General features: G+C 40.5%; 1 protein-coding gene across 1 annotated transcript in view; it reads left to right on the top strand.

Moving 5' to 3' along the window:
• LOC116632730 (coiled-coil domain-containing protein 170-like) overlaps window positions 1-5957 on the top strand; it is a 42640-nt gene extending 36683 nt beyond the window's left edge. Inside the window, exons 8-10 of the mRNA XM_032404660.1 lie at window positions 1099-1326; window positions 2146-2364; window positions 5796-5957. Of these exons, the coding sequence (XP_032260551.1) occupies window positions 1099-1326; window positions 2146-2364; window positions 5796-5957 (609 nt within the window). The remainder of the gene's footprint in view (window positions 1-1098; window positions 1327-2145; window positions 2365-5795) is intronic.
• The last annotated feature ends 18858 nt before the right edge of the window (window positions 5958-24815 follow it).

The raw sequence follows: 24815 nt of genomic DNA, 5'->3' as shown, positions 1-24815 counted from the left end.
TATCTCAATATAATCTATATTTATTTCTATTAATAAGTACACTAACTGACCACTGGAACCCTGAAAGTGAAACGTTAGTCTTATTATTTTAGAATCACACCAGAGGGGACACCTGGGTGGCTCAGTCATTAAGCATCTGCCTTCGGCTCAGGTCATAATCCCAAGGTCCTGGGATCGAGTCCTACATTGGGCTCCTTGCTCAGCAGGAGGCCTGCTTCTCCCTCTCCCACTCCCCCTGCTTGTATTCCCTCTCTCGCTGTGTCTCTCTCTGTCAAATAAATAAATAAAATCTTTAAAAAATAATAATGTGTATTTTATTTAATTATTCTTTTTTTTAAAGATTTTTATTTATTTATTTGTCAGAGAGAGAGAGAGAGAGAGCACAAGCAGGGGGAGCAGCAGAGGAAGAGGGAGAAGCAGGCTCCTCACTGAGCAAGGAGCCTGATGTAGGACTCGATCCCAGGACCCTGGGATCATGACCCGAGCCGAAGGCAGATGCTTAACGACTGAGTCACCCAGGCGTCCCTAGTTATTCTTTTTTTGACATTTGCATTGTTTCTATTTTTTCATGTTATAAATAATGTAAAGAATATCTTTGTGTATGAATGTTTAAATATTTATTTCCTTATAATACATTGCTAGAAAAGTTGATATAATCTATGTTACCATCTGGTATTTATAAAATTGTTAGCACTGAGCCATCAATTTTATTGTCATATTTTATTTTCCAGATTATTTCAATAATGAATATCTTTTTTTAAAAAAGATTTTATTTATTTATTTGAGAGAGAGTGAAAGAGAGCACAAGCAGGGGGAGTGGCAAAGGGAGAGGGAGAAGCAGGCTTCCTGCTGAGCAGGGAGCCCGATGCGGGGCTCCATCCCAGGACCCTGGGATCATGATCTGAGCCGAAGGCAGATGCTTAACCGACTGAAACACCCAGGTGCCCTTAATAATGCATATCTATGGTGAAAAAATATTTTACGTATGCAAGTATTACTGTCTGCAGTTTATTAGCCTAGAGTAGATCTGGTATGCTAGTGTGGAACACCACCTTAAAGTACAACTTCTTTATTTCAATACTGTTGATTTCTGCAAAGGAAAACTCTGGGACTAAGAATTCGTGGACAGACAAGCATGGCAAGATGTCCAGACAGCTAGAGAAAGACAACGGGAAACAAACGTTATTGAATATTCAGCAAAATTTACAGATTGCTACAACTCAGAGACTAGAGGAGAAAATTCAGAAACTTCAGAAACAGCTCAGTGATTTGAAATTGTCAAATAAAAGTATGAAAATTCAACTTACAAGAGTAAATGTCCTTAAGGTAAGTAAAGGAAGTGAGGCTTTCAAAAATTCTCTTCAGCTTTGGTCTGTTATTATTTTAGCTGCATGTTTCTTATTGAATTTTTTAAAAAACAGTAAAATTGTTTTATATGCACACATGAGTATATATAATATTAAAGCATATCGGATAATAAAATTAGATGCATGGACATCTACCACTTACCTAAAAAAACCAGAGTAATATCAACCACACCAAAGCCTATTCTCTTTCCTACTTCTCAAAGGTAACTGGTATTCTAAATGCTAGGATTCTAGAGTCCTTGTTCTTTTCATCTTATTTTGGTCTTTCTTATTGGGGTAAATAGTTAAAACTTTTATTCATTTTTGGAGGCTCCTCTTTGGATCTTCTCCATATCAAGCTTCACTTGTAGTATTTCAAACATATGTTTTATGCCTTAAACCAAAGGTGCACTAAATACTAATGGATCAATTTTTTTTTTGCCATTTTATCAGCAATATTTATCTTGCTTCAAAGCCAGTTATTTTCTCTATTTCTGAATTTGGTTAGCAGAGGCTGTTAACACTTTTGAGGACATGAATACTCATTAAACCTCTTTAAATCCTAAGTGCCTAGTTTATAAAAGTGCTCAGTGACTGTTATTGATGAGTATGATGGTTGAGAAATATCCTCTTAATTCATAAATTGTGGAGTTTTCTTTCTTTTCCATATATCAGATCTTCAAAAAAAAGAAGAAGAAGAAGAAGGAAAAGAAGCATGGGTTATATCATGCATCTTGTCTTTTATTTAGAAGAGATCTAATTAGTCATCTCCCTTTCCCCCAACCTTATACCCTCACAGAACAAAACAATTGAAAAGCTCAGGCAATCTTTAACACAAGTTGAAGCAATGAAAGGGAAGGCAGTTATGAAAACAGACAACTTGAAAACTACATTGGACTCTGCCAAGGAAGAGGCAAGAGGGGACAAAGAGAAGGTCCATCAGCTGTTAGACACTGTGACTCCGGAGTTCTGCACAGCAAAGGGCACACTTGATAAAGTTCCAGGACAAAAACACGAGGTTTGTTTTGTTCATTATTATATCAACAGTCTTTGAGTTAAAGTGATCAACACCCATCTCAACTTAGACTCTTATCTAAGCCAGACAAAAAGGAGTTTGTTGGCTTATGGAATCAAAGGTGAGTTAAACAACCAGACCTCTGAGGGGGCAAGAGCTGCACTTGGACCACAGGATCAGTGCCTGGAGCCTTCTAAAGCTTTTCTAATCATCTGTGTGTGTCAGCTTGCTTTGTGTTTAGAGAATCTGTGACAGGAGAGAGAGTCCCAGGAAAGGGTCTAAGAAAGCTCAGCTTAGGTCAAATGCCTATTCCTGGTGAATCCACAGTAGCAAGGGGCAGCATATATGATTATCTTCACTTAGGTTTGCATACACATCCTCTGATTAACCAATGACAAGAGGAAAAAGATGTCCGAGAATGGAAGTTCAGGAGAAACCATATGTCTGGGGCTGAGTCAGTTTCTAGGAAAAGAGGGTAGTGCTTCTAAATTTGCCTAGATTTTCACTACATTTATAAAGCAGGTGTTGTAAGAGAATTTTTTTTTAAAGAGTTATTTATTTTAGAAAGAGAACGAGGGGAAGGACAGAGGCAGAGGGAGAGGGAGAGAGAACCTCAAGCAGACTCTGCACTGAGCTTGGAGCCGATTCGGGGCTCGACCTCACAATCCTGAGATCACGACCTGAGCCGAAACCAAGAGTCAGACGCTTTAAAGGACTGTGCCATCCAGGTGCCCCTCAAGAGAATTTTTAAAAGGCTAACTGATAATTTGGGGCTACTGTGGAATTATATGCCACATCTCTATTACTGGTAGCTTAAGATATATGTAACTTTTATCAATTACCTTAAAAGATTCTTGAAACATAAAATCATGATACTATTTTTGTTTTTTTCTTTTTAAACTTCTGCATATTTATATTCTTGTTTTTATTCTTCCCAATATCCTTACTATATTTTCAGTCAGATCTCTTCTCCTTTGGGTACTCTGTAGTTGACACTTTGCTTCTGAGATGACTTTGTCTTATTCTTGCCTGAGTTCAACCACCACATCTTCCTGATCTATAAGGCATATTGGATGTCATTTTTTGGTCCATTTGTATTCTGAATTACTACATTTCTGATTCAAAATAGAGGTATTCCTGCCCCCCCATGTCTGCAAATCCTTGTTTGAAAACAATTTTAAAAGATTTTATTTACTTATTTAGTTGTGAGTGAGAGAGAGTGCACACATGTGAGTGGGGTAGGAGCAGAGGGAGAGGGACAAGCAGACTCCATGCTGAGCACAGAGCCCATGGAGGGGCTCAATCCCACGACCCCATGACCTGAGCCAGAAATCAAGAGTCAGACACTTAACCAACTGAGCCACCCAGGTGCCCCTGAAATGTAATCCATATCAGGTATTGTGTCAAACATGTTTCTTTTGCTCCATGGCAGTTTTTTTTTTTTTTTTTTTTGGGTGGTGGGGGGAGTATTTTCATCTCTTGACTAGTTTGGATGATGCTCTTTTCTTCTTAAAGAAATTTGGAGGGATATTACTTGCCATTTATCTATACACTTTAAAATCCTTTTAATTGGGGTGCCTAGGTGGCTCGGTTGGTTGGATGTCTGCCATCGGCTCCAGTCATGATCCCAAAGTCCTGGGATCAAGTCCTGGGAATGAGCCCTGTGTGGGCTCCCTGTTCAGTGGGGAGTCTGCTTCTCCCTCTCCTTCCTCCTGCTCCTTCCTCTCTCTCTCTCTCTCTCAATTAAATAAATAAAATCTATAAAAATAAAATCAAATCCTTTTAATTGCCCTGCCCTCTCAATTTCAGGTGTTTCTACTTTAGGGTATTAGAGGGCGGGGTTTACTTACTTGGTTTCTTAACTCAATACTACCCTCTTGTGTTGGCACAGTGAGTGCAGTTTCTAAAGTCTTACATCAAGCCTTTTCTGTTGCGGTGGGAGGTTATATGATACCCGGTTCTGCAGTACTCTTGTTTATAGAAGTACCTTATTTTCCACTGTTTAGCTTTTTTCTTTTCCTTTATCTCCAAACCTCCAAGGAACATCTCACCCTTCCAAGTATCTCCCTCTCCCCTCAGAAACCTTGTCCTTCAGAACTGCCATTTTTGGGAGTGCCTGGGTGGCTCAGTTGGTTAAGCATTCGACTCTTGGTTTCAGCTCAGGTCATGATCTCGTGGTCATGGGATGGAGCCCCGCGTCGGGCTCTGTGCTGGGCTTGGAGTCTGCTTCAGATTCTCTCTCCCTCTCCCTCTCCCTCCGTCTCTGCTCCTCCCCCAGCTCACTTGTGGGCACGAGCTCTCTCTAAAAATAAATAAATAAAATCTTAAAAAAAAAAGACTGCCATTTTTGGTCTCATGTGCTTCTAAGCCCTTTTCTTTTCCTTCCCACTTGCCAGTTTTCTGACCCACCAGGTTGTAGACTTCTCAGTATTTCCCCATTTATATATTGTCCTGTTTCTGGGACACCACTGGAAACCAGCTGCATCCTCCAGTGTGGGCTCAGGAGTGGCCTCTGCTGGTTTAGGATATTTATTTCCCCACTTATATGCAAACTGAATTCTGTGATATTCTCTACTTATGCTTTAGATATGATTTGTGGGTGGTTATAACTGCTTTCCTTAGAAGATCACTATGGTTTTGGGAGGAGGAGTGGAGAGATGTTTAGGGGACTACTATTACCATACAGCAAATCCAAAGTCCAAAAAAGAATTTCCTTAGGGATGAAAAACAAGCAGCAGTAAAATTAGGTTTAGTCTATAAAGTGTAAAAATAAAATCTTAAAATGAAAAGGACATTTTTATTATTTTTAAATATATATATTTAAAAGCTTTTTTTTTTTAAGATTTTATTTATTTATTTGACAGAGAGAGACAGCTAGAGAGGGAACACAAGCAGGGGGAGTGGGAGAGGGAGAAGCAGGCTTCCCATCGAGCAGGGAGCCCAATGTGGGGCTCGATCCCAGGACCCTGGGATCATGACCTGAGCTGAAGGCAGGAGCTTAACGACTGAGCCACCCAGGCACCCTGAAAAGGACATTTTTAAATAAAGAGTTCTTGTAAGAGAAGAGACCATATTTCTAGCTTAAAAATATAATTTGAATGTAGAATATTACATTTCATAAAGAAATGTTTAATAAGACCACATTTCTGATACCAATTTCATTGTACACAATAAGTAGGTGACCAAAACTAATGATATATCTTTTTTTTTTTTAAAGATTTTATTTATTCGAGAGCGAGAGAAAGCACGCATATGAGCAGGGGGAGGGGCAGAGAGAGAGGGACAAGCAGACTCCCTGCTGAGCAGGGAGCCCAATGTGGGACTCAATCCCAGGACCCTGAGGTCATGACCCGAGCCAAAGGCAGCCTTTAACCGACTGAGCCACCCAGGCACCCACTAATGATATATCTTATGTTTTTGGTGGTTCTTTGTAGCTTTCTGACTTTCGAGAAATTATTATGAAGATGCTGGGATTTAACATGAGAACAGCTGACAAGGAAATCATCAATCACCTAAGGCTTATTATACAAGATTATGAAGCATCTAACAAATCAAAGATTGCATCTGATTGTGAGACTGGACAGGATAATAAATAAAAAAGCTCTGTCTTCATTGCTGCCAACAAGAACACAGAAGATATAGACATCTCCTCCAGCATCTTGAATTGGCTACATTATGAATAAAATGCATTGGGAATTTTTCACTTGAAAAATTCTCTCCTTTAATATTTGGCATTTAACTTTTCTTGGTCATTATCTTGTTCTATACATTTATTTATAGTCTAGTCTAGATTGTTACTTATAACATATATCTAATTATATTATTAACTGTATTTTAAGCAGGATATTAATTAGAACTTGTGTTCTTAGTTGGAATATTTATATTTATAGTTAACAGACTATTTCTAAAATGAACAGTCCAGAATAATTATTTTAAAGTCGGCTGATCAGCAACCTTAATTCCCTTTTGCCATGTAGCCTAAAATACAGGTTCCAGGGATCAGGACATAGACCTTTTTGGGGAGCCATTATTCTGCTGACCATAGCTCACATCTACCCAAATTGAATACACATATATTCCTACCTAATAGAAATGTGTATATATGAGGCGCCTGGGTGGCTCAGTCTGTTAAGCCTCTGACTCTTGATTTCGGCGCAGGTCATGATCTCAGGGTCATGGGACTGAACCCCGTGTTGGGCTCTGCACTCAGTAAGAGTCTGCTTCTCTCCCTCTGTCTCTACCCCCCTCCCCCCCGCTCATGCTCTAACATAAATCTTTAAAATAAACCATAAAAAAGAGAAATGTGTATATATATTCTACAAAAAGATACTTCTAAAATTATTCATGGCAGCATTGTTCATAATTGCCCCAAATTATTAACTGTCCAAATGACCAAAAGTAGAGTTAACTATGGCAACCAGATCCACTAGTTAAGCAATCAGATCTCCTTCACTTGTGGGACAGGGAGAGGTCAACTGGAATGAGGAATTTTCTTAGGGGCCAAACTAGAAAGTGACTCCAGGTCTAACACTGGGGATATGGCAAATAGAGGACAGCATGAGTTTGAAGAGAAATGGTAAATTTATGGGGCTCCACGTGGCATGCAGTAACCAGTGGCCTGTAAGGAGAACTTAGTTCTTGTTGCACATCTGTTGTTAACCAACCTCAAATTTTAAAAGAAACCTCAAAATTAGGAAATGTGGCCTGCACTTCTGACTTGTGACTCGGGTTTCAGGCAGCTCCAACTGCCCTAGCAGAAACATTTTTCAGGTCAGATTAATGGAGCTTGTTGCCCCAGGACAGAAGCCAGCAGGCACAGCCAGGCACTTTCTGTCTGGGGACCGTTCCCTCGAATGCAAGGTGCCATTTTCGGGCGTGAAAGGCTGAGACAATTTCCTCCCTCCTAGCCTATCTGCGGTGTCCTCTTCTGCAAAAGAGGAACCATTAGGACGTGTACAACCTACTCTGAAGGGCCGCCTGCGGCCCAACACACCGCAGCGACGAGAGCGGCTGCTTATACGAAGACCACGTGCCTGGGCAGGATTCCCATTCGGGATTCTTCAATGGATGCCGCCAAACTGCAGGTGCGTTCCCCGGCCGCGCACCACAGCCCAGCCCCGGCCTCCGCGACCGCTCAGCCAGTCCGCGCTACTGCGCCTGCGCCCCGTCCAACTAGCCGCGCTCGGGCGGCTCTGCGGGGCGGGGACGGAAGAGGCTCGCAAGTGGAGCGGTCGACGGGCATCGCTGAAGGCGGAAGGGGGCGAAAAAGACACGGGGGACCTTGGAGGTGACTCGCTGGCAGAAGTCATTGGCTGGCGGAAGACCCGTTTCAGATCGCGCCTCTGTGCGGGGCGGGAAACCAGCCGAGGGGGAGGTCGGGCCTCGCGAGTCCAGCCCAGCGGAGGGGCGGTGTCGCGGGAGGACAGTTGCGCGCGCGCGGGAGCGGAGCGCGGCTCCCGGACTCGGCCGGACGCTGGCGACCTGGGCTCTGAGCGCGCTGGGCTTCCCCGGGAGAGTTCTGGCGGGAGTTCCGCGCGGGCACGCTCTGGGTGGCGCCCACAGCCCCGAGTCGGAGGGCCCAGGTGGCGCCCGTCACCGTTTTAAAATCTCGGGTGACGCCTCCTCGGCCAGAGTCGGAGCCGGCGAGCTGTTGTAGGCCCTTCTGAGCTGGGGCGCCGGCGGCTCCAAGTGCCCGGGTGATCTCGGGGTCGGTCAGTGCGGGGAGGGTCGTCAGCCCAGCTAGCCTAGATTTTGTCAGCTCCCCGCGCAGATCTGGGGTTGGAGAGGACGCGGGCCTTATGTAAACTAACCCCGAGCCACCAGCCAAGCAGACACTGCCCCCCCCCCCCGCCCCAGCAGGCGTCCACTCTGCATACTGAGATGGGGCGTTTGCTTGGGGAGCAGGACAGGAGGAGGGAGGCAGGTGCGATGCTTGTGAGGACTGACACTGCAGGCTTCGGAGCATGATGCTTTCTTTCCTGGAGGAACCTGGCTTCGTTCTTACTGCCCTCAGCTTAGTTATCCCATTACCGTTCTGACGATGGGTTGTTCAGGTCACTTTGGACTCGACCAACTATTGGTGTTTCTTTCATAAACCATTTCTTAAGATGATCTGATTGATAGCAGAGCTTACTTATTGAACTTCGTTCTTTATTTGGGGGTTTTATTAACGGTTTTATTGGGATGTAGTTTACATAGCATAAAGCTCACCTGTTTTAAGTGTACAATTAATGATTGTTAGCATATTTACATAGTTGTACAACCATCACCATAATGGAATTAGAGACTCTTTGGTGATTTTTTTTTCCTGATAATTGCCTTTACTATTCTCAAAGTTTGCACAAGTGGACATTTAAAGATACAGTGTAACATGAGAGACTGAAGATGTACACTCAAATTGTTATACATGAGTAGATGAAATTAAGAGAAGAACTGAAGCATATTTTTTCCTAGATGTTGCAGGTGGTGAAACTTGTGTATTGCAATCCAAAGAGATACTGTATCAATGGTCTCATTTTCTGAGGAATATGGGATAAACACTATTTTACAGATGAGGAAATCGATTTTGAAGGATAAATTGCCTAAAGCATCATAGCTGTGCCTAGGCTAAACCTCTGTCCTACATGCTTTATCTCTAAATTTATTGCCTTTGCCACTTCATCAACCTGATTTTCAACTATATTTATGTATGACCTGTACAACTCATTCGTTTATTGAGCAAATAGAGTGATCAGTGTGCCAACAGCAACATAAAACTGCTCTAGATGCTAGAGATACTGTAGCGAACCAGCTAAATTCCTACCCTCAATTAATATTCTGGTAGAGGACACGATGATCAATTAAAGAAACACTAATTTTAGATATTGAGACATGGCATTTTTTAAAAAGGCAAACTAAAAGTATAAGGAATGATGGTGGGAGGCAGGATCTGTTTTAAGCAGAAATCTGAAAGAAGAGGAAGTTGGGACCTAAGAGAGGATTTGGTTTGAGCAACTGGAAAGATGGAGTTGCAATTTACTGAGTTGAAATAAGGTAACATGTGGAAGGACCAGGTTTTTGGGTTGAGATTATGAATGTAGCTTTAGATGTTTTTAGATGCCTCTTAGACATCCAGCTGGAGATAGGTATTTAAATCCATGAGATTGCAAGTGATTTGACCATTCCCTGGTTCCATGAGAAGGAACCAGGAGGAAAGATTGACAAGGGGGAGTCCAGTGTGTTATGAGGGAAAGCAGGAGACATATAGCCTTGGAAGAAAAGTGAAGAAAGTGCTTTGTGGAAGAAGAGGTAATCGACAATGTGAAAAGTTAGATTGATTAGGTAAAATGAAGATTGAGAATGGCCCATCTGTAAGAGAATAGAAATACAGCTAAATAACATGGGTTTGAACTGCTTGGGTGCATGTGGATTATTTATTATTATTATTATTATTATTATTTGGTGGGCAGCAAAGCAAAGTTTATTGAGCGATAGTATAAAGCTCCCGAAGAAGGAGGGGCCCTGAGAGGGTTGCCCACACATGGATTTTTTAAAAAATAAATACAGTATAGCACTGTAAATGTATTTTTTCTTCCTTGTGATTTCCTTAATAATATTTTCTCTAGCTTACTTTATTGTAAGAATACAGTATATAATACATATACAGAACATGTTTAATTAATCAACTGTTTATGTTATCAGTAAGGCTTCTGGTCAAAGTAGGCTATTAGCAGTCAAGGTTTTGGGGAGTCAGAAGTTTAAAAAAGTTATACGTGGATTTTCAACTGTGCAGGGAGTTTTGCCCCTGACCCCCTTCACTGTACATAGTCTTTTGATACAAATGTTTATACTGGCAGTTACTACAGAAACAGTGTTTCCTCCTTTTTGAGAAGGTGGACATTTTTGCAACCTTTCTGAAGTGTGGTCTGATGTTATCTAAAATTTGCCAAGTAATTTCACTTGTAGGAGCTTATCCTACAGAAATGTTTATACATGTACACAAAGATATGTTTTCTTTTTATATATAAAGGTGTTTATCACAGCATTGTTGACGATTGGAAAAAAAAGAAATTTTCATCAAAATGGATATAGTTTTAAAGGAAAGAGGTGCATCTGGGTGGCTCAGTCATTAAGCGTCTGCCTTCGGCTCAGGTCATGATCCCAGGGTCTTAGGATCGAGCCCCACATCAGGCTCCCTGCTCAGCGGGAAGCCTGCTTCTCCCTCTCCCACTCCCCCTGCTTGTGTTCCCTCTCTAGCTGTCTCTCTCTGTCAAAAAAGAAATGAAATATTTAAAAAAATAAAAAATAAAGGAAAGATATTAGCATATAGATGTGAAATTTGCCCCCCCCCCAAATTCAAATATTGAAACCCTAACCTTCAATGTATTTGGAAGTGGGACTGTTGGGAGGTAATTAGGTTTCGATGGGGTCTCAAGGGTGGGACCCCTATGATGGGATTAGTGTTCTTAAGAAGAGAAGAGAGACCTGAGCTCTCTTCTCTCTGCCATGTGAGGACACTGCAAGCCATGAAGCAGGTGTTCACCAGGAACTGAATCAACTGCCACCTTGATGATGGACTTCCCAGCCTCCGGAACTGCGAGAAATAAATGTTTATTGTTTAAACTACAGTTAAGCTAAGTTAGTCTTGAAGCAAACTCCCCACTGAGTGGGGAGCCCATGTGGGCCAGTCCCACAACCCATGAGATCATGACCTGAGCTGAAACCAAGAGTTGGACGCTCAACTTACTGAGCCACCCAGGCGCCCCCGACCACAAATTCTTTCCTACTGTTTCCTTCAAAGGGTGGTGGTAAATTTCCCTGCTCTTGAGTATGGGCTGGATTTAGTGACTAGCTTTTAATGAGTAGAATATGGCAGAAGTGGAGGGATGTCAATAGATCATGAAGGCATCATGACTTCCTCCTTGCTCCCTCTCTTGGATCATTCATTTGGGTAAACCAGCTGCCCTTTCATGAGGACATAGCAAGCAGCGCTTTGGAAAGTCCTATGTGGCAAGAAACTGAGGCCTGCTCCTAAGAGCCAGTGGGGAATGTTAGGTCTTCTGCAGTTTTGTTCAGCCCCAGTTAAGCCTTCAGGTGATTGTATCTCCAGGTGACAGCTTGACAGCAATGTCACAGGAGATACTGAACAGGATCACTCAAGTAAAGCATTCTCAAAATCCTGTTAGGTAATACATGTTTGTTTGTTTTAAGTCATTATGTTTTGGGGGTAATATCATAAGCAGCAATAAATAACCAATTCTTTGTAAATGTTACATTCTCTTGTTTTCTCTTGCTAATAATCATTAGCTTCATTCCTGAGAAAATCAATTTTCTTTGCCTTAGTTTTATCATATATAAAAGAAAATAGTTGGACAGTCCTTCTCAACTTTGTCTTCACATTAGAATTACCCGGCCAGCTTCTAAAATATATATGCTAGTCCCCACCCCTAGATCAGCTAAGAGAAATCAGAACTCAGGGTAGGGCCCAGTCATGTGTATTTTTTAAAGTTCTCTTTGAGATTCTAATATGAAGGCTGGTTTGAAAACTTCTAGATGACCTTTGAGCTTTCTCCTATTGATTCTGTTATGACCAATATGTAATTGGGACATTCTTTCACTTCTGTAAAAGCATTTCCCTGGAATTTTTGAGGTACATAATCTGCCTTAGGAATAGACAATGGGATTCTTATTTATGCTTCTTCCCTGAAGGGGTAAGTATTATAGAAGAAAAAAATTTGACCTATTTTAAGAATTTCACAGAATTACCCAAAATACGATTTTCCCATTTGCTGGAGGCTGCTTTTGGTGGGTTCATATTCTTAATGCTTTTCTAGTACTTGATGAAATGCACATTGTGTTTTCGTCTTATTAATCAAGAAAGTAAAGAGCTGCAAGTCTTACTGGATCATTTTTAAAGTCCCCATGCTCTTCTTTTTGGACTTTTATGAGGTGTTCACCTAGTGACAGTTGCTGCTGCTTCTGCTTCTTCTGCTTCTTCTTCTTCTCCCCCTCCCCCCCTCCTTCTTTAGCTTCTTCGATGTACAAACATTCTGCCACTCAGTGCAAACATTCATTTTGGAGACATCAAGTCTCCTAGGATTTACATTGGATTTGGGGTTTTCTCTTGTACCTGACATGGTAAAAATTTGTGGATTTTAACTTTCTATGTAGATCAAGCCATAATATATTCTTCTAATGTGAAGTTTTGATAATTCCTATGAACGTGTAAAAATTAGGAGTAAGAATTACATACTAACCTAAAATCGCGGTAGAATAATTGAGTTACACTACTGTTTTCCCATTTTTACTACAAGATGCCAAATAACTTTCATTTTATTTTTATAAAGTTTGTTTGGGAAAAGAGTACTAACATAATCTCTATAAATAACAAGCTGATTGTAAAATTTATATACAAATGCAAAGGACCTAGACTAGCCAAAACATCTTTGAGAAAGAGTAGCAAAGATGAAGGATTAACAGTACACGATTTCAATATTTATTTAAAGCTACAGTAACTATGCATTGAACAAAGTTCCAAGTCTGTCCAGCTCATTTTGCCCCATCTCCAGGAGGCACAGAGGGGATTAAGAGAAACATATGCTCAGGCAGAAATTTTAACTGACATTGTATTCATTGTATGTATCATGTAAAGGAAGAAATTATGTGGTTGAATATTAGATTTGCTAGTTTCACTGTGTGTTGAATGTTATATAAAAGTCATGGACATCTTTATAAATGCCTATTGATATAATGTAAAAATCGTTTACTAAGTAAAAAGAATGTTTTCAATATCTTAATAAAATTTTATGATTCATGAAAAAATAAAGGTATAATAACTAACACAGTGGATATTGGCATAGAAATAAATAAAAAGATCGATGGAATGGAATAGAAAGTCCTGAAAGATCCAGACACACATGAATATCTGTTTTTTTTTTTTTTAAGATTTTATTTATTTATTTGAGAGAGAGAGTGAGAGAGAGAAAGAGCACAAGAGCGGGGAGCGGGAGAGGGAGAAGCAGACTCCCCGCTGAGCAGGTAGCCCGATGCGGGACTCGATCCCGGGACTCCAGGATCATGACCTGAGCCGAAGGCAGTTGCCTAACCAACTGAGCCACCCAGGCGCCCGAATATCTGTTTTTTTAATTTTGTTTTTGTTTTTGTTTGTTTGTTTTGTAAAGATAGAAGGGCAATTCAGTGGAGAAAGAGTAGTGTTTTCAACAAATGATCCCGGAACAATTCGGTCCATCTGCCTAAAAGAGTGCACTTTGATCTGTATCTTGTACCCTATGCAAAAAGGAACTAAAAATGAATTCTAAACCTAAATCTAAGAGCTAAAACTATAAAACTTCTAGAGGAAAATATAGGAGAAAAATTTTTTGACCTTGAGTTAAAGACTCCTTAGATATGATATCAAAAGCATGACCCTTAAGAGAAAAAATTTGATAAATTGAACTTTATCAAATTAAAAACATTTTTTAAAAGATTTTATTTATTTATTTGAGAGCGCGAGAGAAAGATCACAAGCAGGGGGGAGGGGTAGAGGGAGAAGCAGGCTTCCCGCTAATCAGGGAGGCCAATATGGGCTCAATCCCAGGACCCTGGGATCATGACCTGAGCTGAAGGCAGATGCTTAACTGACTGAGCCATCCAGGGGCCCCCATCTTTTCTTTGAAAGACAATGTTGAGAGCCTGAAAAGACAAGCCACAGATTGAGAAAAAATATTCATAAATCACATCTGGTAAAGGACTGGTATATAGAACTTGTGAAGAATTCTCAGAACTTAATAGCATGGAAACAAACAACCCAATTAAAAAGTAGGCAAAAAGAGGGCGCCTGGGTGGCTCAGTTGGTTAAGCAACTGCCTTCGGCTCAGGTCATGATCCTGGAGTCCCTGGATCGAGTCCCGCATCAGGCTCCCTGCTCGGCAGGGAGTCTGCTTCTCCCTCTGACCCTTCCCCCTCTCATGTGCTCTCTCTCATTCTCTCTCTCTCAAATAAATAAATAAAATCTTTAAAAAAAAAAAAAAAGTAGACAAAAGATTTGAATTGACATCTCACCTAAGAAGTTACACAAACAGCAAATAAACACATGAAAAGTTGCTCAACATCATTAGCCATTAGGGAAATGCAAATCAAAACCACAATGAGATTCATTAATTAAAGTGGCTAAAATTAAAAAGACAGCTTAATAGAGATAGAAATTTATTTTTCTGCTACATTAAAATCTTGAGTAGGCTTGTCAAGGGCCAGTTACAGCTCTCTATGGTGATAGAGAATTTGGCTGCTTTTCTGTTAGGACTTCATGATCCAAGACGGACCCAAGGCAGCAGAATTAAGGACAAAGAAGAGACAAAGTGCCTATCTTAGTCCTATCTCTTAAGGAAGAGTCCTGGAAGCTGCCAAATAACACTTCCACCCATACCCTATTTGCCAGAAATTAGTAGCTATGTAGCAACGCGATCATTTTTTTTCTTAAAATTTCATCATTCCACCAGTGTTGGAAGAGGGAGAGAAGGACTGGAAGCAGGTCCTGTGGGGTGGACTCTGGAGAAGACTGTAAAAAGGATTCTTCTTAGCCCATGTCAGGTTTCCAGCTCCTTCAGCTGTCCCCTCCTTGGCAGTAAGGGCTAGGTTGACTGAGATTTTTAGGCTTAGGACTTCCTGCTTGTCCTGTAAGTTACTGAGAAAAGTGTGTTAAAATCTGCACTTATGATTATGGATTTTTCTATATATTAGTTCTGTCAACAGTTTTTAATTGTGAAACAATTGGCACACAAATTTAAGATTTTTATTTTTCTGTTGAATTGCCCCTTTTTATCATTATGAAATCTAATCCTTTATTTCACGTAATACTTCTTATCTCATGGTCTACTTTGTCTGTTATTAACATAGCTAAGCCACATTTCTTTCAGTTGGTGTTTGCATGGCAATTTCCCTCCTTTTTTATTCAACCATTCTGTATTGTTATATTTAAAGCATATCTATTATAAATAGCATACAGTTGAGCTTTGTGTTTTTAAATTCAATCTTATAATCTTTGCTTTTAAATTCAAATGTTTAGGCTATTGATGTTTAAATTCTGATAACGGTGGACCTAAGTCTACCATATTGCTGTTTATTGTCTATTTTCCCCATCTGTTCTTTGTTCCTATGATGGTTAATTTTATGGGCCAACTTGGTTGAGCCACAATGCCCAGATATTTGGTCAGATATTATTTTAGATGTTTCTGTGAGGGTGTTTTGGGGTGAGATTAACATTTAAAGTGGTGGACTTTGAGTAAAGCAGATTGCTCTCCATAATGTGGGTGGGCCTCATTCACTCAGCTGAAGGCCTATTCAGAACAAAAACTGACCTCCCCTGTGTGAAAGCAAATTCTGCTAGCAGATGGCCTTGAGACTTGAATTTGTAACATTGGCTTTTCCATGGGTCTCCAGCCTGCTGGTTTGCCAGGCTCTATAATTGCATAGAACCAATTTTTTAAAATAATATCTTTTCCTACATATATATACACATCCTATTCATTCTGTTTCTCTGGAGAACACTAACTAATATAGTTTCTTAATTTTTCCTTTATCACTTACTTTGAATTGAGTATTTTTATTTTATTATTGTATTTTTCTTTTTGTATTTTAATAATATACTTTTGTTATCTTTAGTGATTACCCTAGACCTAGAGATGTACTTGACTTATGATAACTTACTTTAAATTAATACTTTTACAATTTCTGCTCCTTTTAAGAAGTTTATTTTTTCACTTTAAACTACCCTACACCCACAATACTATTATTATCATGTAGTTTTACAAATTTAATAAATCCCACAAGATGTTATTATTATTGTCATTATTAACTGCCAGTACTGATTTCTGTTTCTCTACACATTTACCGATTCTGGTGCTCTTTATTCCTTCCTACCATTGGATGTTTCTGAATGGGCTAATTTTTCATCAGCCTGCAGAATTTCATTTAGTATTTCTTATAGCACAGTTCTTATAGCAGTGGATCACTTCAATTTTTTTTTTCCCTGAGAACTTCCTTATTTAATCTTAATTTTTGAATGGTATTTTCTTTTTTTTTAAATTAATTTATTTATTTGAGAGAGAGAGCAGGAGGTAGGGGCAGAGGGAGAGAGAGTCTTAAGCAGACTCCATGCTGAGCGCAGAGCCCAACATGGAGCTTAGTCTCACGACCCTGAGATCAGGACCCAAGACAAAACCAAGAGTTGGACACTTAACCAACTGGGCCACCCAGGTGCCCCAAATGGTCTTTTTCACTGGGTGTAGAACCCTAGGATAATAGGTTTTCCCACAGTACATTAAAGATGTTATTCTGTTATTTTCTGACTGCTTTAGTTTATGTTAAAAGTCAGTCCTCAGGGGGTGCCTGGGTGGAGCAGTTAGTTAAGCTTCTGATTCTTGGTTTCAGCTCAGGTTGTGATCTCAGGATCCTGGGATCAAGCCCCACACCAAGCCCCAAGTCCAGCCCCATGTCCAGCCCCTAATCAGGCTCCACACTCCACGTGGAGTCTGCTTGAGATTCTCTTCCCCCTCTGCCTCTCCCCTGCATGCTCTCTCTGTCTCTCTCTAAAATATATAAAAATTTTTTTTAAAAAGTCAGTCCTCAGTCTTGTTGTTGCATCTTTTTTTAAGAAGATTTTATTTATTTATTTTGAGAGAGAGAGAGTGTGTGTGTGTGTGTGTGAGTGGGGGAAAGGGCAGGGGCAGAAGGAGAGAATCTCAAGCAGATGCCATGCTGAGCGTGAAGCCTGATGCAGCTCTCTATCCCACAACCTGAGCCCAAAATCAAGAGTTGGTGGCTTAACTGACTGAGCCACACAGGTGCCCCTTGTTGTTGCATCTTTGAAGGTAATGTGTCTCCCCCGACGCGCCCCCCCCCCGCCCCATGATTGCTTATAAGTTTTTCTCTGTCTTTAACTGTAAACAATTTGACTATAATGTGCCTTGGTATGGTTTTACTTATCTTTATAATGCCGAAGATTTTCAGAGTTGATTGAATCTGTGGATTGATGTCTGTCATCAGGTTTGACAATTTTTTAGTCATCATTTCTTCAATCCTGTTGTTTCTCTTTTTTTATTCTGACACTCTAGTTACAGATATGTTAGATCTTTTGAGTGTGCCACATGTCTTGAATGCAATTTTTTAAAAATTATTTTTTTTCTGTCTGTGCTTCAATTGGGTTTTTTATTTTGAATTGACTTCAAGTTCATCAATCCTGGTGGCTGTGCTTCTAAGACAAAAGAGGACAGAAAACATGGAAATAGGACTGAAACTGTAAACTAGCTTTAGAATAAGGAGATATTACCATTCCTTACCATTCCCTTTGGTATTCAAAGCAACATGGGAACATAATTAGCTGTGTATCTAAGTTATTTATATATATGATGACAAAGCAAGTTTATACGTATGTCATTTTTTTTTTTTAAGATTTTATTTATTTATTTGAGAGAGAGAGCACAAGAGGGAGGAGGGTCAGAGGCTCAGCTCCCTGCTGAGCAGGGAGCCCGATGCGGGACTCAATCCCGGGACTCCAGGATCATGACCTGAGCTGAAGGCAGTCGCTTAACCAACTGAGCCACCCAGGTGCCCTCCATATGTCATTTTTTAATTGCAATATAGTTATTTTCAATTCCGTTCTCCTTCCTCAAATCCAATTAATGAATCCCCTTTGGGAATTGTTGTGGTAGAAGTATCTTTAGTCCATGTGCAATGTCCTGACCATCACAATATTATCCTAGTATTTAAGCAGACACTTCTACCCAAATGTTCTCTTGAAAGGATGGTTTCTGAAAAGATTCCTCATGGGGATATTTGTATGACCGAACAACTATTTTCATTAGAAATCCATTGTCTGTCTGTCTCTCTCCCTCTCTTTATGTATGATGTATTTCTTTTTATTATTTTAAGTGACATTTGAAAGTTATTTGAATTCTTTTAGTCTATTGATACAGGGTACATCTGAAAGAGAACAGGCAGAGTGAAAAGAAACCATTCTAGATCTGTTGGCAGATGTGAACAGATTCGCCCCCTGTATGAGTATGAAAAGAGAAGAAGATACCATTGCAGCCTGTAGAAGCTGGAAAAGGCAAGGCAATAAACTCTCCCCTAGAACCTCGGGAAAGAATGCATCTCTGTTGACACCTTGACCTTAGTTTGGTAGACTTGTATAGGACTTCTAACCTACATAGCTGTAAGATAATAAATTTATATTGTTTTAAGCCACTGAGTTTGTGGTAATTTGTTACAGCAGTGATAGGAAACCAATACACCAACCTTCCTTCATTTATCCCTGCAACCACACATATTTTTAGATTATAAGGACATGTAGTTGGATATAATGTCCTGCCAGAAATGTTGACTCAAAACATCCTGCATGATGTTGCCTGGTTGTTTGATTTACCTTTTTGATAAACAAACAAACAAAAACAGGGTTTTTTTTTTCTTTTCTCCTTCTCCTTCTTCTCCTCCTCCTTCTTCTTCTTCTCCTCCTCCTCCTCCTCCTCCCCCTCCTCCTCCCCCCTCCTCCCCCTCCTCCCCCTCATCCTCCTCCTCCTCTTCCCCCTCCTCCTCCTCCTCCCTTGGCCAGCTGTAGAGAATGTGACTATTGATCTCCCGGTTGTGAGTTCAAGCCCCACACTAGGCATGCAGCTTACTTAATTAAAAAAGAAAAAAGAAGTTACCATGAACATTGCATGATGAAGGTAAGAACATGTTTTGATTGACTTTTGAAGAAATAGGATTTTTATTACCTTGTGTTACTCCAGGAGCTAATTGATAAATGTTGAGTAGTTTGTTGGTCCTCTTCTTAATAGAGGATCACAGGAAACAGTACAGCACGGTGCACTGGAATCCTTTCTACCTTTGTGATTTATGGAGAAAATATGCAAGTAGGACCTGAAGTTGTGTGTGATACTGAAGAGAAGGTAGAGGGCAATAGGGCTGTGAGAGCTGAGAGTTGAGGTGGTGGTTAGAGAATGAACTATTGGGGTTTTCTATTTCTGGTGTGGAGCAATGCCTGCTGATGACCAAACCCCAGGTTGTTTCTGGATCTGTGTGTGAGAGGTTGAAGTGGGATAGAGACAGTCGTTGCTGGGAAACGGTCCTCAAAAATAAATAAAGTTCCTGATTTGCAGCATTTGTTGATTTTTGTTGTGTAAATACTGTCACCACGGCTGATTTCAAGTTACCAACATGTTATTGAGTGGGGAACTAGAAAGAGATAGGAACAAATCAGCTCTCAGGAGCTGGAATGAACTGGATTCAACAACACATGAATTTAGGTGAAGATCACTGGAATTAAATAGGCATACTAATCACAAAGCTAAAATGTTGGATGGGCCATCTACTGTCGCTGTTGAAATCTAGGATTATGGCATGAATTTGATATAGAAGTGTGATGAGGGAGCAGAAGGCTGGCTGAAGACAAAGCAAAAGCTGACACCCTACAACCTCCCCCACCCCCCCACTCCTGGGTGGGACAGTGGTGTGACATTCTTCCAGGAATCTCCTAACTATCTTAATGTTAATGCCTTGCTAGAGGGGAGAAACAACCTTAACTTGACAGTGGCCAGGCCTCGATATCTTGTAGGTCCTCCTTAGCATATGAAAGTTCTCTTGAAACCTCCCTTTTCCTTACCTCCCCCAACCCTGTCGTATATAATCAGCCACCCCACACAACCCCGGTGCAGCAGCTCTTTCTCCCCACAGGTCCTGTCCCCGTGCTTTAATAAAATCACCTTTTTGCACCAAAGACGTCTCAAGAATTCTTTCTTGGCCGTCAGCTTCGAACCCTAATAACGTCTTTCCCACATCAAAGAGGAATGTGAACAAGGTTCCTAAATCTTCATTGAATGAATAAGAGTTGGAGATTGGTCAGTTGGTAAGAATTCCATAAGAAAAGTAGGTTTTATAGAAGCCTGGGGTTGGAGGGGTGGGGAGCGATATTGTCAAGGAAGTAGTGGAAATGTTATTCAAATACCTTCAATTAACTCTACTAGCTGGTTTGTGTAATCTGTATGTAAAACTCTGCCTGATCCAATTTGTGTGTTATAAAGGAATAATTAGGAATCAAAAGTAGTTGAAAGTAATTCCAAACAAGCAACAAAGAAATCCAATATTCATAATTCACAATAACACCTTCCATTTTTTTCTCACTATCTCTCTCACATTGTAAAACCTCTCCCTCCTGTTAAAAGAAAAAATTCCATAATTTACTGATCTAGTAGGTTTTTATTCACCAATTCATGAATTGGGCAGCATCCAGTCTAGCAGAAAAGTTCACCAAGGAGTTGTACAAAATGAAGGACTTACAGGCACAAGGAAGCAGTCACAGGGAAGTCATACAAGGTAAGAGCAGATTGGTTATTGCAAGGTTACTTTCCTCGTATGGAGCAAAGTGATGGTTCAGAGTCAGGTCAGGTAACTTGTGTTGAACAGGGAACTGCTGATGAGTTGCCTAGGCCTTCCTTTTCTGGGAGAACCAAGCACAGATATTTAGTTAAGGGGTGCCTGGATGGCTCAGTTGGCTAAGCGTTCGACTCCTGATCTCAGGACCAATGTGTGGGGCTCAATGCAGGGCTCAAGGTGGGGCTTGAACTCAGGACCTTGAGACCAAGACCTGAGTTGAGATCAAGGGTCAGACACCTAACTGACTAAGGCACCCAGACACCCTACCACAAACTCTTTTGTTGAAAAGATCTAAATAATAAAAGACCTAAATGACAGAAGATTGATACTTTGAAGAAGAAACTTTTACTATATTATCTAAGAGTTGACAGGAGTAAGGAATAGATTCAAAATGAAGGGAAAATCTGAGCAGGCATTCTAGGGGAAAGCCATTTTTTAAGCTACTTTGCTCTGAGGGCATTTGCTTAGTCTAGACAAAGAGACCTTTGATTGCCCTATGGGATAAAGGTAACAGAAAAGAGGGCCCAGACCCTTTAAACGATGGAGTTTTTGCCAAAAGATCCTCCCCAAATTCAGCTTGGTTGACCCAGAAGTAGAACAGTGCTTATCGAGGGATGCAATGGAGCCCAGGTTTTAATGAAGTGCTAGGGAATCCAGCAGGGTCTGGCAAGAGTGGGAGACAGTGGAAGCAAAAGGGGAGTGAGAGAAGAGTAGGCTTTTTGAGATGTTTGCCTTGAGCAGGGTAGGTTTGGTCAGGACGCTCTGTTCTGGGAAGCTTTCTTGCCTGGTCTGGTGGCTAGAGAAAGCGAGCTTTTTCTTGGAGCCTTTTGGTTGTGCCCATTGGTGTTTTTGGATTGGGGACCTCTCCTGTGCCCAGGCCTGGATATACTGGAAGCAAACAAAATCCCAGGGAACTCAATGCCCGAGGTCACTAGCCAGTTTGTCTTGAGTTCAGCTTTCGGTCTTCTGTCAGTTGCTTTATGGATTTTGTCCAGGTATATTTGTTTGTTTCATAATTAACAGGAGGAATAGGGCAGCATGTGCTTATTTCATCTTGTCAGGACTAGAACGATTCAATAAGTTTTATATTGACTCCATATTCTATATTACAATTTTGTCAATTGTCCCAGTAATGTTTTCTATAGCATTATTTTGTTTCTCATATCCAGTCCAGCATCACGAATTCCATTTAGTTTCCATCTATAATAATTTCTCAGCCTTTCGTTTGTCTTTAAAGATACTAAAACTTCTGGGGCGCCTGGGTGGCTCAGTTGGTTAAGCGTCTGACTTCGGCTCAGGTCATGATCTCAGGGTCCTGAGATCAAGCCCCACGTCAGGCTCCCTGCTCAGTGAGGAGTCTGCTTCTCATTCTGTTTCTGCCTCTCCCCCTGTTTGTGCTCTCTCTCTCAAATAAATAAATAAAACCTTTAAAAAAAATATGAAGATACTAAAACTTCTGAAAAATAAAGGCCAGTTGTTTTTTAGAATGTCTCTCATTTGGGTTTGTCTGATATTGTTTCCTCATGATTAGATACAGATTATAAATTTTTTTTTTTTTTTTAGATTTTATTTATTTATTTGACAGAGACACAGTGAGAGAGGGAACACAAGCAGGGGGAGTGAGAGAGGGAAAAGCAGGCTTCCCACTGAGCAGGGAGCCCGACTCTGGACTCCATCCCAGGACCCTGGGATCATGACCTGAGCCGAAGGCAGATACCTAATGACTAAACCACCCAGGCGCCCCTCGGGTTATAAATTTTTTGAGTGGAATACAACATGAATGGTGTTTTGTCCTTCCCAGGTTATCATATCCAGAGGCACATGATATCTGTTTGCCTTATTGATTGATAAATCGATTGTAGACTCCACACACAACATGGGGCTTGAACTTAACAACCTCAAGATCAAGAGTCACATGCTCTTCTGACTGAGCAACTGAACCAACCAGGTGCCCCTGTTTGCCCCTTACTTTGATCACTTGCTTAAGGTGTTCTTATATGCCTCCAGTGTATAGTTATTGTTTTTCCTTTTGCAATTAATGAGTATATTGTTGGAGTGCCTGGGGGGCTCAGTCAGAAGAGCATGCGACTCTTGATCTTGGGGTCATGAGTTTGAGCTCCATGTTGGGGATAGAGATTACTTAAAATAAATAAATAAAAGCATTTAAAAAAGTATATTATGAAGAGAAACTTTGATGCTGAGTAAATATTCTGTTTCATATCAAACTTGGCCCATACCCCATGCATCCATAGATGATTCTTGCCTGAATCAAATTTTATTATGATGGTTGTGAAATGGGGATTTCCTAACTCCATCATTACCTCTATATACTGGCCATCTACCACAAGAAAGAACTTTTCCCTTTTTGAAATCAACTTTAGAAATTATCCCTTGACTTCCAGCTATGGCAGAAGATCTAGGTAACTCACACTAGTCCTTCATCTCCTTTCCCCCATCTTCCCAATAAAGTTATATTATTCTTAGTTCCTCTATTAGTTATTGTTGTGACTTAAATTAATATACTGACACTTTTTCTTCTTCTCTCAACTATCTCTGATATCTCTTGATCTTTGGGGTAGTGAAATGAGGGTCTTGTTGTCCTTGACTTGTCCTTTAGTTCCCTTCCCCTATTCTACCTCCTGACTTTTGTCATGTACACTTTCACATTACTAGACTGTTATTTACATGATGTTTTATAACCACTGTTAACTTACTGTGAGCTTATCCAGTTTCCCATCAACTTTCCATTTATGGCTTCCTCATTCATTGATGATCCTTATCTGAATTCATTATTTCATGAGAAGAGGCAAAATACTGATTTTTAAAATTGTAGTATTTGTTGGGGTGCCAGGGTGGCTCAGTTGGTTAAGCGTCCACCTTCAGCTCAGGTCATGATCTCAGGGTCCTGGGATCGAGTCCCACATTGGGCTCCCTGCTCAGGGGGGAGTCTGCTTTTCTTTTGCTCATTCCCTCTCTTTCTCTCTCTCTCAAATAAATAAATAAAATCTTTTTAAAAATAAATGTTTAAATGTTTAAAATTATAGTATTTGTTCTGCATTTACTAGCTGCCAGACTCTATTTTTCTAACATTCTAATTGTAAAATACAGCTTCAGTGTTTTCACTCATGCTTCTAATGGCTCCCCATTGCCTCACAAATTAAGTTCCAATGCTTCAGTGGTATATCCAGGCCTTTCTGATTATGTTTCCCACCCTTATTTATCTCCCTTATTCCTCTAGATTATCTATGATCCTGGAAAGAGTTCTTGTGTTCCTGGAAAGTTCTCCCTCACCCCTGCTTCTCCGTCTTTGTTCTTGCCTTTCCTTCTATCTAGATTGTTCTCAGTCCTGTGGAAATTTTACCCGAAGCCCTTACAGTGGCCTCAGAGTGGCCTACAGGGTCTTACATACTAGGGTTCCTATTTCCTGGGACCTCATCTCCAATTGCTTTCTCTCTCAGTCTGGTCATACAGTTCCTCAAAGACACCACTCACACTTCCACCTAAGGCCTTTGCACTTGCCGTTCCCCCTTCCTCTGGCACTCCTTCCAGACACCTGCATGGCTCACTGTCATCAGCTCTTTCAAGTATTTGCTCAAATGTCACTTTCTTGGTGAGGCCTTTTCTGACCACTCTCTTTGAAATTGCAGCACCTTCCTCACTCTCCCTGTACTCATTCTCCCCCTTCCCTGTTTTATTTTTCTCCATAGTACTTATCTCTGTCAAATGTATATTATGTTATTTATTGATTTCATTTATTTTCTGTTCCATCCTTACCCTCTGCTAAATAGAAATTCCATAAGGACAGAGATTTTATCTATTTTGTTCACTGCTGAATCCTTACAGCTAGAATGATGTTTGAAATTTAGCAGACATTCAATAAATATGTTTAAAATATTGAAATAAATTTGTGGAATGAATGAATGAATGATCAAACCTGTACTGTGGTGAATTTGTTTGTTGCTGAATGAATGAATCCTCATTTTTAAAGCCATCTTAAATACGCACATTTTCTCTTTTTGGAAATTTTTGGGGCACAAAGTTTTATGTCT

The sequence above is a fragment of the Phoca vitulina genome, unplaced genomic scaffold (genome assembly GCF_004348235.1).
Source record: "Phoca vitulina isolate PV1807 unplaced genomic scaffold, GSC_HSeal_1.0 scaffold7, whole genome shotgun sequence".
Taxonomy (NCBI): Eukaryota; Metazoa; Chordata; class Mammalia; order Carnivora; family Phocidae; genus Phoca; species Phoca vitulina.
This window is presented reverse-complemented; position numbering and strand designations above follow the sequence as displayed.